General features: G+C 46.6%; 1 protein-coding gene across 1 annotated transcript in view; it reads right to left on the bottom strand.

The window, feature by feature from the left end:
- The window catches only part of Retreg1 (reticulophagy regulator 1), a 100,169-nt gene extending 85,058 nt beyond the window's left edge, over positions 1 to 15,111 (bottom strand). Inside the window, exon 1 of the mRNA XM_090332107.1 lies at positions 14,831 to 15,111. Within this exon, the coding sequence (XP_090188233.1) occupies positions 14,831 to 15,084 (254 nt within the window). The 5' untranslated portion in view covers positions 15,085 to 15,111. The remainder of the gene's footprint in view (positions 1 to 14,830) is intronic.
- Between the last annotated feature and the right edge of the window lie 1,084 nt (positions 15,112 to 16,195).

The following is a 16,195-nucleotide window of genomic DNA, read 5'->3' as shown; positions in this document are numbered from 1 at the left end:
CTGAGTTCAAGCTCCAGGACTGGAAAAAAAAAATCCAAAAAATGGAAATATAGATTTTGATGGTAGTAGTAGTCGTGTTTGTGTTTGCTTTAGCTTTGCTGTTGTTTTGTTTTGTTTTTTCTTTTTTGGAAGGCAGAGGGTCAATGCATAAAGGAGGGAAGGAAATGTAAACAAACACAATCAAGCTGTTTAGTAGACACTATGTGGAAAATGAACTATGAAATCTGTGGGCAGGAATAGGAGGGGGAGATGGGAAAGCAAAGGAAGGCTTGATAGTGTTCAAAAAAGAAATGTACTCGTTACCTGACTTATGAAATCCTAGCCTAATAACATCCTAATAACAAAATAAAATTATATTGCTTTTATGTGGGGTCTTTGGAATCTCAAAGGCAAAAAGAGATGTTTAGCATGAGAAATAACACAAGAGTTACTGTGATCCTCTGCTTACCTCCATACTAGAGACCATAAGTAAACAGACCACCAAGTAATGGGGGTGAGGAATTGAGTAGAATCTAACTTTTATAATAACTTTAAAAAAAGAGAGAGAGAAAGAGAGATCAGCTACAGGGAAATACATCTGCACTGAGCAACATGCAAAGAACACTGAACAAGTAGTTGGGTACAAAGTTCAATTAGTGAATCAGCCAGTCAAGAGCAAGCAGGGACCACCTAACCAGCCTGGCCACAAGAGTCATCTATTGTCAGGAGTCACTGAACTGCTCTGGGCCTACTGTCCTCTGTAAAATGGCAATGTGATTATTGAGGCCTGCCTCCTCATCCAGCAGTTATACTATATACAGGGCCATTTAAAACATCCAGCATCGTGCAGCAGTGACTCACTAGACACTATATGGAAGATGAACTGTACAACTTGTAGACAGAGGGGAAAAACTGGGAGAGAGCGAGGGAAATGGTGACACTGTCCAAAAATAAATGTACTCATTTCCTATTTCTTTTTCTTTTTGGCTGGACTTAGGGCTTGAGCTCTGGGCGTGGGTGCTGTCCCTGAGCTTCTTTTTGTTCATGGCTACTTCTAGCTTTCTCTGTGATTAATGGGAGATAGTCTTATAGACTTTTCTACCCAGACTGGCTTCAAATAGTGAACCTCAGATCTCAGCCTCCTTCCAGAGTAGCCAGGATTACAGGCTGGAGCCACAGGCACCAAGCAGAAATGTACTTTTTTTTTTTTTGCCAGTCCTGGGCTTGAGCTCAGGGCCTGAGCACTGTCCTTGGACTTTCTCAAGGCTAGAGCTCTACCACTTGAGCCTCAGCACCACTTCCGGCTTTTTTCTATGTATGTGGTACCGAGGAATCGAACCCAGGTCTTCATGCATGCTAGGCAAGCACTTTAACCACTAAGCCAAACTCCCGGCCCAGAAATGTACTTTAAAAAAAAAAAAATTAAGTCCTAGGGCTTCTTGTGGTTAATCTCATACTGTTACTGTATCTGACTTTGTTATATGGTATATGGTATATTGTATATATCTTTATTTGTTTATTTGAAATAGGATAGGGAAGCAGGGAAAAGAAGATAAGGGGAGGGAGTGGGGGGAGGGAAATGGGGACAAAAACATGAGAAGGGGTACCAATATTTGTGAAGTAATGAGCCTTCTATAATGTAACCCTTCTATTAATTACAATAAAGAAAACTTTCCTGTCTACAATGGCTTTGAATTGTGATTCTCAGATCTTGGCCTCCTGAGTAGCTAGGATTATGGCATGAGCCACTGCCATCTGGCAGACCAATTTTTGTTTTTTAAAAGTTAAAATCTGCAAAGCCTTATTCTAGGATTGGACAAGATTTCTCAGAATAGTCAAGCCAGCACCTGGGAAAGAAGATGGAAGGTTGTAGAAATTACCATGTCTAGGAAGGGGAACAGAGGGAGACATGCCTTCCTCCCCACATGCATGGAACTCGAGAGGAAACAGACTCAAAGGCTGAGAAATGTCCCTTCAGTTCCAACCATTTAGCTGCTGAGCACCTACTGTATACAAGATGGTGGGCCCATGCCATGTCACCCTTGGCGGGGGGGGGGGGGGGGACTACCACACAGAGATCATACACCTTTCACTCAATCTGACCAAACACACCCCTCCCCATCATAAAACTGACTTTCTCCTGACCCACATTTCATCCTGGATTCGGGAAAGAAGCAAGCATAACGAAATGGATGTTAAGTCCAGGAACCATCACACATGACTCAAATAGGAGCATGAGGGCCTGCAGAACTGACTCTGGGGGGGACACTGAGAAGTCCTAGAAATTGGACTGATGTGTCTGACAGACATTTGTTACAGCATGTCAAGGCATCCTGGAGAGTCAAAAAGATCACCTAGGAAGAAGAAAAAAAACTGCTGAAAGTCACAGCAAAATAAAATGGTACAAGAAGGGAAATGTAAGCATGGTATTCTACTCAGTTCAGATGTGTACAGCCATGATGATTTAACCAAACTGTGATTAAAATTTTCAGGCAGCAGAAAGTGATGTTTTCTGGAAAGTTGAATTAGTTACCAGGAGACTGGATGTGTCACTGAGTGGGTCTCTCCTCTCTGGCTCATTCTCATCCCTCTCTTGCCCATGTACCTTCTGACCATGTTCTGACAGAGCAGAAAGGCTGCTGTTAGATAGAACACAATGTCCACAGACTTCTCGGCCTCCAGATCACAAGCCAATACATCTCTGTCCATAGACCTAGACTCAAGTAGTTTGTTATAGCAGCATCAAGGGGACTAAGAGAACAGGTAAGACCTACACAGGGTGGTCAAGACCCACCTGGCCGAGGGGCTGATGGTGAGCCTGTTGAGAGACAAGGTCGGGAAGATGGCAGGGCCCAGGAAGCCAGAGGGAGGGGGTTCAGGAGGCATCGCAGCTGAAAATAGCTGCCCTAGCTGCATGAGCAAAGAAGAGGCAAGCAAGTGACTCCTCTTCCTGCTGGTGCTTGGTGTTTCTCCAGTAAAAACCCACTGCCTGCCAGCAAGCAGCCCTGCCCCGCCCACAGCGTGGCAAATGCCACCCTTGAGGACAACATATCACATCCCCAAATACAAGATTCATCCACAGTACCTCCCTCCTTCACGCCTGCTCCACACCACCTGCCATGGAGACTCGGAGAGTGGTTGCTGTGGCATCTTACCTGGTCTGAAAAGGCCAGCCCTGGGTCAAAAGGACAAATGTAAAAAGGAAGTGAAATATGATGAAACCGGGTCACTTGACAACGTAGGAAAATGCACGCCCAGTCTGGATAATTAATGCTTAAAATGGAAAACAAAGGTTGCCAGGCCTAAGCTGAGGTAGGGATGAAGCTGCTGGGATTGCTGTGGAAATTTTACTCAGAAAAACCTATGAACTTCCTTCTCTACAGGCAGATGGAGAAAGAAAACTACTGTACGTGGGAGATGGCAGATGTTTTCATGTGAAAAGTGAACTCTGTCCTCTGAGAGACCGAGGGGGAAAAGTCAGAGAACTGAGCTCTAACTGTATACTGCGACCACCCTTTACAGTTACTGGACCTCCCTCCCTCCATTCCCTCCCTTCTTCCTTTCTCCTTTTTCTCCTCCTCCCTCTCCTTCTTTTCTTCCTCCTCCTCTTCTTTATCCTCCTTTCTTGCCCCCCAACCTTCTCAGCAGGGATTTGAACTCTGGCTTGTACACCAATTAGGCGGGTGCCTCTATCCTTTAAGCCCCACCTCTAGCCCTTTTTGCTTTCGTTATTCTTCAAATATTATTTGAAATTATTTCAAATATTAATTTTTAATTCTCCTACCTACGGCTTCCCAAGTAAACTAGTGTTATAGGCATGAGCTACCAGGCCTGGCTTCTTACTGTTATTTGGGTAGCAAGTTACTTAAGCCTAGGCCTCAAAATACCTTTTCTCAAGCAGCACAGACACCATGCTGCTGAGACATACCCTGTGTCCGCTAAGAGGAGCTCCATAAATGCTTCTTCTAGCAGCTGCCAATGGCCGCAAGAGGAATCAGGAAAGAGAACTGCAAGAGCACAGAACACCAGCCCTGTGCCTTTTCTGAGTTCATCTTCCACACGAAAGGCTCTTCTGAGAAGAGGCTGTAGCACACTCAAGCTCTCTCTCCCCCATTCTAAGGCTACCACAAAGGGCTTAGAAGTAGCCCCACCTGACCCAGAATGTTTCCACTTAGGCATGGCTAAGGAAACCCAGGGAGAAAAACCTCTGTGAGCAACCTTGAGCGCCACAGGATAAGGAGCGCTGCATCACATGATCTGGCAGAATGCTTGCAAATCCTAGAAACCACAAGCTTTTACAAGCAAACCTGGAACAACAAATGGCTTTCATGGGCTCATTTTAATTTCAGCAATGAGAAATTTAGTCAAAAGACTAAATTTAGCACTATTCCACTAAAAAAATATACCTTAAGGGCCAAGAGTTTGGCCTAGTGGTAGAGTGCTTGCCTAGCATGGTATATATATATATATATATATATATATATATATATATATATATATATATATCTTGAATCAGGAGATGGTGGGCTCAGATCCACACTTCTATTTGGGAGGCTGCAATTGAGAGTATCACAATCTAAGGCCAGCAGGGGCAGAAAAGCTCATGAACTTCATGGCAAAAGCTGGGCATTGTGGCACACAACCATCCTCCCAGCTACAGTGAGGAGCACAAAAAAGAAGTGTAATCCAGGTACTGATCTGGGTGCAGAGCACGAGAAAGGCTGCAGATGTGACTGCAGTAGAATGGCTACTTAGCAAGCTGAAGGCCATGGGAAAGGAAGAAAGAGAGAAAGAAAGAGAGAGAAAAGGAGGGAGGGAGGGAGCAAAGAAGGAAGGAAGGAAGGAAGGAAGAAGAATTCTTGAAAAATGTTTCTAAGGACAAAAGGAAGACACAGGAATCTGATCCAAAATATATTCACTGATAAAAAAAAAATGCCAAAGCCGGGCGTGATGGCTCACATCTGTAATCCTAGCTAGTCAGCAGGCTGACATCTGAGGATGAAGGTTCAAAGCCAGCCCAGGCACAAAAGGACCTGAGACTCTTATCTCCAATTAACCTCTAGAAAAAAATGGGGCTTGGCTCAAGGGTAGGGTGGTAGCCTTGAGCTGAAGCGCTCAGGGACAGCGCCCAGGCCGAGTTCAAGCCCCATGGACCCATTAAAAAAAAATGCCAAGACAGGCACACCACTAGCAATCCTAGTTACTCAGGAGTCTGAGATTTGGGGATCAGAATCCAGACAGCCTAGGCAGGAAAGTTCAAAAGACTCTCATCTCCAAATAACCACCCAAAAGCCAGAAGTAGAGCTGTTGCTCAAATGGTAAAGTGCTAACTTTGAGTGTGTAAAAAAGCTAAGACCAAACCTTGAGTTCAAACCCCAGTACTGGCACCAAAAAAAGGGGGGCAAGTATAAATAGAGCCAAGAAAAGAGTGTCCTCTACTTCCCCCAAGTTATTTATGCTTTGCTGATGGGTCTTGCCAAAAAAAATCATCTCTAATCTCTGCAGGCACCTTGACTTATCCCCTCTGCAGCCCACATGCAGCTCCTAACATCCAAACGAGGGTATTCCATCATCGAGAATGGATTGTATATAACAAAAAATACCGGGCTGGCGTGTAGCTCAGTGTGAAATGCTTGCCCAGCATACACAAGACCTGGGTTCCATCTCTGGCACTACAAAAGGAGAAGAAAAACATAAACTGAGTAGCTTATCAATAGCAGAAGCTAATTGTTTGCCATTCTAAGAGCTTGGAAATCCAAGAGCTGCAGATCTAGTGCCTGGAGTGCACTGGTTTCCTGGTTCACTGGAGAGCAGGCTCCTTCCCGTCACATCTCCGCCTTCTAGACCAGGGTCATCAGGGTCCCTAGGTTGCTTTTCTGAAGCTACTGCTCCCAAATTCCTTAGCATGGTCCAATATTTGAAACATCTTCATAAACCAGTCTCAACCTGTTCCTTTCTAATCTCACCTCTGGAATATTCTCCTAGCTCATAAACCACCTTCCTTCTCCTCTTCCTGTCTCTGTCTCTGTCTTTATCTCTCTCTCTCCATATAAAGAAATTGGTAAATGATAAAATGTACCCAATCCATGTTTCCATAAATGAATCGAGTGTCTAGGATATACTAGTGGCTTCTCTGGGTATACAGTCTCTTCTTTTTATGTACTGACCATCTTGTCTCCTCCTCAATACTCTTATTCTTCTCCCTCATTTTGGCCCATTTCCTGTTGCTATAACTGAATTCCACAGATTTGTTGATTTACGAAGAATGAAGGTGTTTTAGCATATAGCTCTGAAGGCTGGAAATCCACAATCATGCCAGCGTCTGACAAGGCTTCCACTCTGTCACACATGGCACACGGCATCTCACAATGAGACGGAGCAAGTGTACAGGTGCTGGTCTCTTTCTCTTAGTGAAGCACTTAATGACTTTGGCTTATCTTAATTATACCTTCCACAGGCCCTACTTCCAAATCCCATTAGCTTGAATGTGAGGATGAATTTTTCAAACCACTGTACCCCCTCACTCACTGACTAAGGAAATCCCACTGGCTCTCTGTGTCCTCTGTGTGAAAATTTGGCACTCCAACAATAACCTATACTAAAATTACTCACTTATAAACTTGTCTCTGCAGGGATCAGACTGTGTCTTAGTTATCATTATTTTCCCAACAGCTAGGAATTTCAACATACTTCATTTATTTACACTTATTTGGATTAATCAGACAGCTTCAGAACATTCATACACAGTGACAGGACAAAATGTAAAGAGCAGAATGGCAATAAAAGATGAGGTAGTTTTTACTCCAACAGCACAACCATCACATGGCATAACCAATCGTGTTGTGTGCGCTGGCTCTGTGGTTCGCAGCTACCACAGCACGGGACAACCCTGGGGGCTTCAACCTTGAGCATCACTCTGGGCAAGAGAACCTTGCTCCTGACGTGGCCAACCAGCATTCGCTGGTGCTGACAATCCAGATCTTAAGAGGAAAACCAGGATCTGACAGCAAGCCTCACATGAAGGCTCACAAAGCTACTACACAGACAGCCACCGTGAGGTCACTGCTGCAGACGAGCTTGCTGAGAGCCGCATACAAAACGGTCCAGGCTCTATTCAATGCACTGAGTCCTCTCTACTTTGCAAACCCTTCAAGCCAGCCCCACCCTGACTGCGCTAGAGGAATACTGTCTCCTTCCCCTCAGTTCATCTGATCTTTCTCAATAACATCCTTTCAGATCTCTGCCACTCCAGGAACCCCAGAGTAATTCTCTATTTCCCAAATCGATCCTCTTTGTGAGCTAGGTAGTCATTGAGATCGTATCCTCCATTTGTTCTTGAACTTGTCCAAAAGCCTATTAACTCACATTTACAAAAAATGTCCCTTCCAAAGCCCGAAGCTTTCATTGATGTAAAAGCAGCAGCCCACCCTCAGCTTTGTCCTGAGAGATTATGGCATGCAAGTAAGAGATGCAGCATCCCATCATTCACTGAGTCAGCCACGAGGCCGCCCAGAGTGGGTGAGCGCTCCAGAGCGAGCTTGCACCTGGGACTTCTGCTGCTCCCTGCTCCCGCATGCATCACACTTACCAGACACAGTGCCGCCCAGTCGGTGACTACCCAGATGGACCAGAGAGAAGACTAAGGACTCAGACTAACAGACTAGATGCAGAAGCCGCCCTCTCCCCACACCATTCTTTTCATTCGATGCTGCAATCATTAAGTATAATTCTCTAAGGGTGAAAAAGAGAAGCGTTGAACTGTCTCCTGGTACTCTTTAGGGGAATGATATGAATTCATGTCTTAACCCATGCCTATTAGCTAGGACCAGGCTGTCTACGACAGTGGCCACTGACCACATGAAATTCACACTGACTGATACTGAAATTTATATTTCAATTAAATAAAAATCAAAACACACTCGTGAGCCTGGTCTGCCACATGTTACATGTTCACCACAAGAACCCACTGCTTACTCAATAAATAGGGAAAATGTAGGAAGTGTTCCACCATGACAGATGTTCTGTTGAACGATACAGGTCGGAGTCACCCTTCATAGTTAACTTCTACGGGCCTCAGTTTCTCTTTGTATAAGACAAGGATACTGCATTACAGAGTTGCTATCCGGTTTGAATGAAGTTCTAAACATTAGAACATCTCTTATAGTGACTATCATAAGTACTGTTTGACTACTAAAGATTTGGTTTCCTACATGGGGCCACAGTGTGGTGAGTTTGGTCAAGCAGTGACAGCAGGCTGGCAGAAGGAGCTGTCATCTGGAGAAATCCTGTCTTGGGGACAGGGCTGCAGGAGGCTGCCTGGGTTTGGCTGGGGAAAAGAAGAGTGGCTTGCGATGGAGTACAGGTACAGGTACAGGCACAGGCACAGGCAAGGCACAGGTACAGGTACAGGTACAGGCAGTATTGCAAGGATTCCCAGTGGGTCATGCTGACATCTGACTGCTGGGTCCAGCCTGGGGTCCCTGGAGGATGAGAAGACCGGGCACTTCCCACCAGGCATGCCCTGCAGTCACCCCAGGCAACACTTCATGCCAAGACATGTGTCCAGGTTGTTTCCATTAGCCTTAATAATCATAAGTGGTAATAACAGGCAAGCATGGAAACTATTCAAATAAACCTTAGCTTGCAAGTGGGTCAGGCCACATACTACCAAGTGACATACCACTCAACAACGAAAAGCAACAACTGGCAGGGAAGAGTCTCTAAACATGGAGCTGGTAAATAAAGCCAGATACAAAAGGCATTCGATCTTATGATATCATTTATGCAAAATTGAAAAAGGCAAATGGAATCCATAGAGACACAGTACAGACCAGACTCCAGGAGTGGACATTGATAAGAAATGGATCCAAGGGCTGGGAGTTTGGCCTAGTGGTAGAGTGCTTGCCTAGCATGCACGAAGACCCGGGTTCGATTCCTTGGTACCACATACATAGAAAAAAGCCAGAAGTGGTGCTGAGGCTCAAGTGGTAGAGCTCTAGCCTTGAGAAAGTCCAAGGACAGTGCTCAGGCCCTGAGCCCACACCCAGGGCTGGCAAAAAAAAAAAAAAGAGAAAGAGAAAAGAAATGGATCCAAAACTCCCTTCTGGGATCATACTGGAATTCTTCAGACCTTGCTTGCCCTTGTGATTATATTCATGTGCACACTTGGCTCCACAAAGAATGTACATATTTCAGTGAGAATAAACCACAAAAGGCTTATTCTGTAAAAAAAAAAAAAAAGAAAGAAAGAAAATGAAAAAAAACTATTATTTTTCTATTTCATTGAGTTCCTTTCATGTTGGGCTTGAAATTGTAACACTGGTTGTTCATGGAAGGAAACTAGGTGGCCAGGAACACGCATACTTTTTCAAAATATTTACCCTTTAAAAATGTTTAAATATTTGAACTCTGAGACCATGTTAATTTTTCTTTTTTTAATAAATGAAAACTGGCCAGGCACAGGGGTTCACTTCTGCAATCCCAGCCACATGGGAAGCAGAGGTTAAGGGGATCATAGTTGGAAACTAATGTGGGGCAAAAAAACCAGAGTATTCAAAATATACCAAAAGCAAAACAAGGCTGGAAGTATAGCTCAAGTAGGAGAGCATCAGGCTAGCAAATGCAAGGAAGGTCCTGAGTTCAAACTTCTAGTAATGCTGAAAGAAAGGAGGAGACAAGGAAGGGGGGAAAGGAGGAAAGGAGGGAGGGAGCAGGCAGGCAGGCAGGCAGGCAGAGTTTGCTTGGGTAAACTGAGATTACTCAATGAAACAGTATGAGGTGATGCCCTGCCCAGCCTTGAACTGATCTCTCATGTGGAAAATCTGATTTCTGAGACCAGAACTACATACAGTCTATATGACAAGCTCTGAATGCTTATCACTTGGCTTTTTTCTTGTTTTTGCATTTTTCACATTTTTTGGGCCAGTCTTGGACTTGAGCTCAGGGCTGAGCACTGTCCTTGAACTTTCTCAAAGCTAAAGCTCTACCACTTGAGCCTCAGCACCACTTCCGGCTTTTTTCTATGTATGTGGTACCGAGGAATCGAACCCAGGTCTTTGTGCATGGTAGACAAGCATTCTACCACTAGGCCAAACTCCCGGCCATTTTTCACAGTTTTGTATTTATCAATCACAGGATGGGAATATATCTGTATATGTGCATCTGATTCAAGACTGTGATATTTTCCTGCCAATTTTACCTCTTTATGTGTATATCTCTAACCAATTCTGATTACTTATAAATATTTAAAACTTGGGTTTAAATGAGCCATTACGCAACATGAGGACCTGTCTGAAGCTCTTGTAGTATTCCACTGTATACTTACCTAGTAAAGAACAGATGCACATTTTTACAGGTCCCTTGAACTGTTCCCATAAACTGAGTAAGCAGAGCATTTTGGACAAACACTGACCCCAAAATGTGTCCTCACACCCCACAGCCAACCTCCATTTCCATTTTGTCACCAAACAGGTTGTTTACTTATGTTGTGGTTATATACTAAGTGTGCCTTCTAAACACAATTTATTTGTTTAGTTCATTACTATAGCTGGACAGAAGTTGATCATATGCCAGAGAGCTACCCAAAGCATTCCTGTCCATCAAGGTCTAGATCCTTACCAGGACCCACAAGCCACTGTCCCCTCCTTAACACACCAAAATAAACTCTCCTTTCCAGAATCTTCCACCACCCTTGCTGAATGCTGACTAGAGTTGCAGCCTTTTGTTATGAGTATGCCTCAATTTTTGTTATCCTAGCACACAGCACTAAAATGTTACAAATTACAAGCAGGTGATACATGTCCAAATATTTGAGAGGTCAAAATCCTGCAAGAGATTGTTAGTACCAGGCATTAAATTCACAAATTATAGGTTTAAAATGCTAATTTCAGGCGAGGTGTGGTAGTACATATCTGTAATTCCAGCTACATAGAAGGTGTTAGTAGAAGATCATAGTCATAACTCCAGACAAAAACAAGAAACCCTATCTTGAAACTAAGCAAAAAAAAAAAAAAAAAAGCAAAAAAGGAGGGGGGTGGGTGCATGATAGTTCAAGGGGTAGAGCACCTGCCTAGTAAATTTTTGGCCCTAAGGTCAAACTCAGTCCCACCAAAAAAGAAGTTAATTTCCACAAAGAAGAAATAACAGTTAAAGTAGAAGCATCATTATTGCTTAAGATTGAGATATCTTATATTTCTAACATAAATCTTTTGGTTTCTCCTCAAAGAAAATACCAGCTTTAGAGTTCTTGGCAAATAGAAAATTAAAGTGTCATATCACTGATGATTCATTGAAAACAAATACACTCTGCGTGCAAACAAAACAAAACATACCTCAAAAACCCTGAAAAATCATTTTAACACCATAAAGACAACTGAAGGGGGGAAAATTTCCAAATTTTATGACAGTAATAAATGATTCATAAATTCCCATGCATTACAATACAAAAACAAGAATTTCAGAATTTAAAGTGCAGAACTGTTATCTTTCTGCAAAAGCAAATGCATGCATGGAAGGCAGATATGCAAGCAGAGAAAATAGCAAATAAAACCCTAACACAATTATAGCCCCATCAGTTTACCTCTTCTTTACAAGCATACATGAAGTTGGGGTGACAATGCCCTGAGTAACAGAAGATATTCCTTTTCATTTTATGTGAAAAGTTTCAATAAAAGTTGTTTTTATAAGGACATACTAAATCCACTAGCACAATGATTTTCATTGCAGCACTGTTTACCATAGCAAAGAAATGGAACCAACCCAGATGACCCTCAGTTGATGAGTGGATCACAAGTTGTGGTATTTATATATAATGGAATTCTATGCTGCTGTCAGAAAGAATGACGTCACCCCATTTGTAAGGAAATGGAAAGATTTAGAAAAAAAATCATATTAAGTGAAGTAAGCCAGACTCAAAGGAACATAGGCTCAATGGTTTCCCTCATTTGTCATAATCAGTAGAAATCTTGGGCTCTCCTAGCAGAGATTTACAATAGAACAAAACCTAGAGACATAAGGCCATAAGAATGACGCTAAATGAAAGGACTTCCAGGATATAGAAACAAAAGCCATATAATGAGTGATTGTTGTCTTAATGTACTATGTTATTTCTCATCTCTTTTGCTGTCCCTTGGTTATCTCATATTGTTACAGTATTTTACCTTGTTATCTGATATATTGTATATATGCTTATTTGGTTATTTGAAATAGGATAGGAAAGGGGGTGAGGGAAGGGAAATGGGGACCAAGACATGAGAAAGGGTATCAATGTTTGTGAAGCAATGTATGTTCTATCTGGTGAATACAATGTAACCCTTCTATTAATTACAATAAAAAATATATGAAAAAAAGTTTTTAAAAATACAACTCAGAAAAAGTCTGCAACTTGTATTACAAAGATTAAGCTAAAGTTCTTAATAGGAAAAGATCAACAATGAGTTAAAAAAATCAATGACCTCATAAAAAATAGGCAAATGTTATTTAGCAACAGACAAGAAAAGATAAAAGTGAATTACAGTGGCTTTGGGTCTTTTTAACTTTTTGTGTGCATTGTTGAGTACTAAATTCAAAGATTTGCACTTGCTAGGCAAGCACTTTCCTACTGAGCTAACTCCCCAACCCCATGGCTTTTGAACATTAAGAACAATGTTCAAATCTTGGAGAAATCCAAGTTAAACCCCATATTAAGATCTCACTTTATTTTCTGCTACTGGATTTGTAAGAGCGGAAAGTTTCACAAAATACTCTTGCGAGCACAAAGAGACACAGGCAGTCACATACATTACTGATGCCAGTGTAAACTGGTAGAACCTCAAACGAACTGTAATCTGGTGCTAGCCATTAAGATGATAAGTACACATGCCCTGTGATCTAGCAATTTCACTTCTAGGAATTAAATCCTGCAGAAACGCTTGCCTCGCCAAACATCAGTGACTCATACCTGTCATTCTAGCTACTCAAGAAGCTGAGATCTGAGGAGCAGAGTTCAAAGCCAGCCCAAGCAAGAAAACCTGTAAGACTCATCTTCAATTAACCACCAAAAAGCCAGAAGTGGAAGTAGGGCTCAAATGGCAGAGTGTTAGCCTTGAGTACAAAAGCTCAAGGATGGCATCCTGGCCCTGAGTTGAGGGTGGGGGTGGAAGGGAACCTTGACTATATATAAAATGAGACATGTACATTGCTATAACATTGAAATTATTCAAGCTTGGAAACCACTTAAGATCTCCAGAGATTTCAGCTTTAAATAACCTGAGATAGTCTTACAAAGGAATTCTACACATCAGGAGAAAAAAAACAAATGACTACCCTGGTATACTTAAAATAAAAATAGCTGATACAGTCAATACTCTACCAGTTGCATAAAGTATTTTGCATTTGGTGAAACACCTATGTGGAAAAATACACAGGAAACTAGTTACATTGGCAGACTGTGGGAGGAAAGGTATAGGCCTGAAACTGGTATGGTAAAGAGATCTTTCAAAGCAAAACATTCACATTTTTTGAGCCTCCAAACTTCTGAACTATGGGAATGTATTAGCTACTTTTTCTAAATAAATAAAATGTTAAAAGAAAAAAATAAAGCCTGCTGCACGTTGGCAATGAGACACTCTAAAGTGGTTGAGAAGTTAGCCTTCTGGTCTAACATTACACAAACACAACACATATTTCTTGAGAGAACTCCAGTGACTTCACAACCGGGAAGAGAAAGAGACCTGCAGAATAAATTCTAGAGACACGGAATAGCTCTGCCATGCGAAGTTAAACCGACAGCACGGGAATCCAACAAGACACCACTTGTTTGAAAGCCCAAACTAGTACGAATGGGCAGGAAACCTTCACGCTGACCAAAGTTAATCTAGAAAAATGACAGGGTTCGGGGGGGGGGGGGGAATGTGTTTCCCAAGTTTAAGGGGAAGGCACGTGTGTCCAGTGACAAGGCGCCTGTTAGGGAAAGGGCTTGTTCTGCCCGGGGAGACCCTGCGGTAATGAGGAGCTGGGATGGGGCTCTGGGCCCTAAATCACTCGGGCACCGCCTCCTCCAGCGAGCAGCGAGCACTTCCCCGTCCGCACCCGGGAAGGGCATCTGTTTGGGGAGCCGAACCTGTGGGACAGGAGTTAAGAGACCATCCCGGGGTATTCTCCGTGGTCTCTGCGGGGAAATAAGCCCGTTTTACGCACACACGCGCGCACACCCAGGAGGCAGAGCCGTGTGCCGGATCCACCTGTTTACCTCCCGTTTTCTCTCCGGGGACGGAGGCAGTAAACCGACTCCCCCGGGCTGGCCTCGCGGCCTCGCCTGGCATGCCCTCCTTCCCTTCCCTTCCCGGGGCCCTTCTCGCTCAAGGGCAGGGCTCTATCACTTGGAGCTACAGCGCTACCACCGCTTTCCTGGCGGTTCGTTGGACGTAAGAGTCTCGAGGACTTTCCTGCCCGGGCTGCCTTTGAACCGCCGTCCTCCCAGCTCAGCCTCCGGGCGCGGCTAGGATGCCGGGGCGAGGAGCTGGCTCGGGGCGCGCGGGTGGCGGGGTGCCGGAGGGGACACCAGTGGGGGCACCGTGGCGCGGCCCGTGTGGGTGGGCAGGGCCACGGCCGGGAACCCCAGCGCCGCAGCTGGCGCGCGCTCTGGGGCGCCGGTGTCCGCGGGCGCACAGGGGCGCGCGGGGGGGCGACCCCGCGGCCGCAGGGAAGTGCGCGGACGGGAAAGTTGGCCCGGGGTCTCCAGCCGTGTGAGACAGGTGGCCTGGAAAAGCAGGACGGAGCTGGCCCTTCCAGAGCCGCGCCGGGGCCCGCTCTGCGCCCTCCCGCCACCGCGGCCCGGGCGCCCGGGACCCCCGCGCCCCGCCCCAGCTCTCACCAGAACAGCAAGTTGGCCCCGAGGAAGGCGAGCAGGCTGCGCAGCGGCCTCTTCCAGCTCAGGAGCTCCTCGGCGCGGCCGCCCAGCCACAGCACCGGCTCCCCGAGCAGCCAGGTCAGTGCGGCGGCCGCGCGGCCCGCGGCCTCGTCCACCTGCGGCGCCCCGCGCGCCCCCTCCTCCGCCTGCGCCTCCGCCCCGGGCCCCGGAGCCGGGCATCCTTCCCGGGCGCGCTCCCCGGGCGCCGGGCTCGCCATCTTGCGCGCGGCTCGCAGGCGGGGACGGGGACGCGCGGCGGGCGCGACGGGTCCCGGCGCGGGGTGCGCACGGCGGGGCGCGGGTGACCGGGAGCCTTGTGACGTCACCGGCCCGCCGCGGGGCGCCGCCCGCGGGAAGTGGGCGGGGCCGGCGGGCGGGGCGGGGCCGGCGGGGTGGGGCGCCCGGGTCCCCCACCACCACCCCGCGCCGCCCCACGCACACACCGGTAACTCCCCCAGGGCTAGAGGCAACGCACCCCTCCATTTCCAATGCCGGGAGGGAGAGCCCCGGGGTGCCCCACCCCGGCAGCCCTCGGTGCGCCCCCCCCTCACCCAGCGCCTTAGCGTGGCCATGCGTGTCCAGATATGATACAAATGCTGGTGGAGGTCCGTGAGGGAGGGTCCTGCGCAGCCGGGTCGCCGGGCCCTTTGGGGCCCTCCTGGGGCCTGCGGCTCCTCCAGCGCCCCGGACTCGGCGGGTGGCCCTGGGTAGCGCAGGTGAGCCCTGGGCCCTGCCCAGCGGACGCCGGGTCCCCGACGCCTGGCCCCGGGCCCTTGGCACCCATCAAGCTCTGGTCTCCAGATCCCAAGTGGGCCCCCGAGCCGCGGTAGGCGATCGTGGAAGCTCCGGGGACGTCGGCCTCGGGGCTCGGGAAGAGGACGCGGCTGCCTGTGTTAGGATCGTGGTTTTAAGGCTGGGTGTTCACGGTTCGCATGGTTGAGGTTCTCCCCGCGTGGGCGTGTAAGTGCGTGTTCTAGAATGAAGTGCGTCCTGCACCTGCGGTCCCTCGTACTAGAAGAACATTCCCAGAATACGGGAAAGGTTGAGCGCCCCCACCATGGCCAGACCGAGAGTCCAGAAAGGACAGCCCAGCACCACTGGAGTCCTAGATTCCCCCCAGGCCCACGTCTGAGGATCACGAATAGAAGAAGCAAGCCGGGGTAGAAAAGCCCACCCAGACCTCCAACTCCAAGAAACCCCCAGAAACCCAGATGTGTGGCTCAAGCCATGGAGGGTTAGTTAGCCCTGCGCACACCAGGCTGGTGCCTGTGCGGAATACACAGGGCGGAGGGGACGGAGAACCAGACAGCCCACCACCCTGCCCACCCA

Source organism: Megascapheus bottae, chromosome 4 (assembly GCF_031878675.1).
Source record: "Megascapheus bottae isolate mThoBot1 chromosome 4, mThoBot2.hap1, whole genome shotgun sequence".
NCBI classification, from domain to species: domain Eukaryota; kingdom Metazoa; phylum Chordata; class Mammalia; order Rodentia; family Geomyidae; genus Megascapheus; species Megascapheus bottae.
The sequence above is the reverse complement of the archived record's forward strand: the minus strand, read 5'-3'. Positions and strand labels throughout refer to the sequence as shown.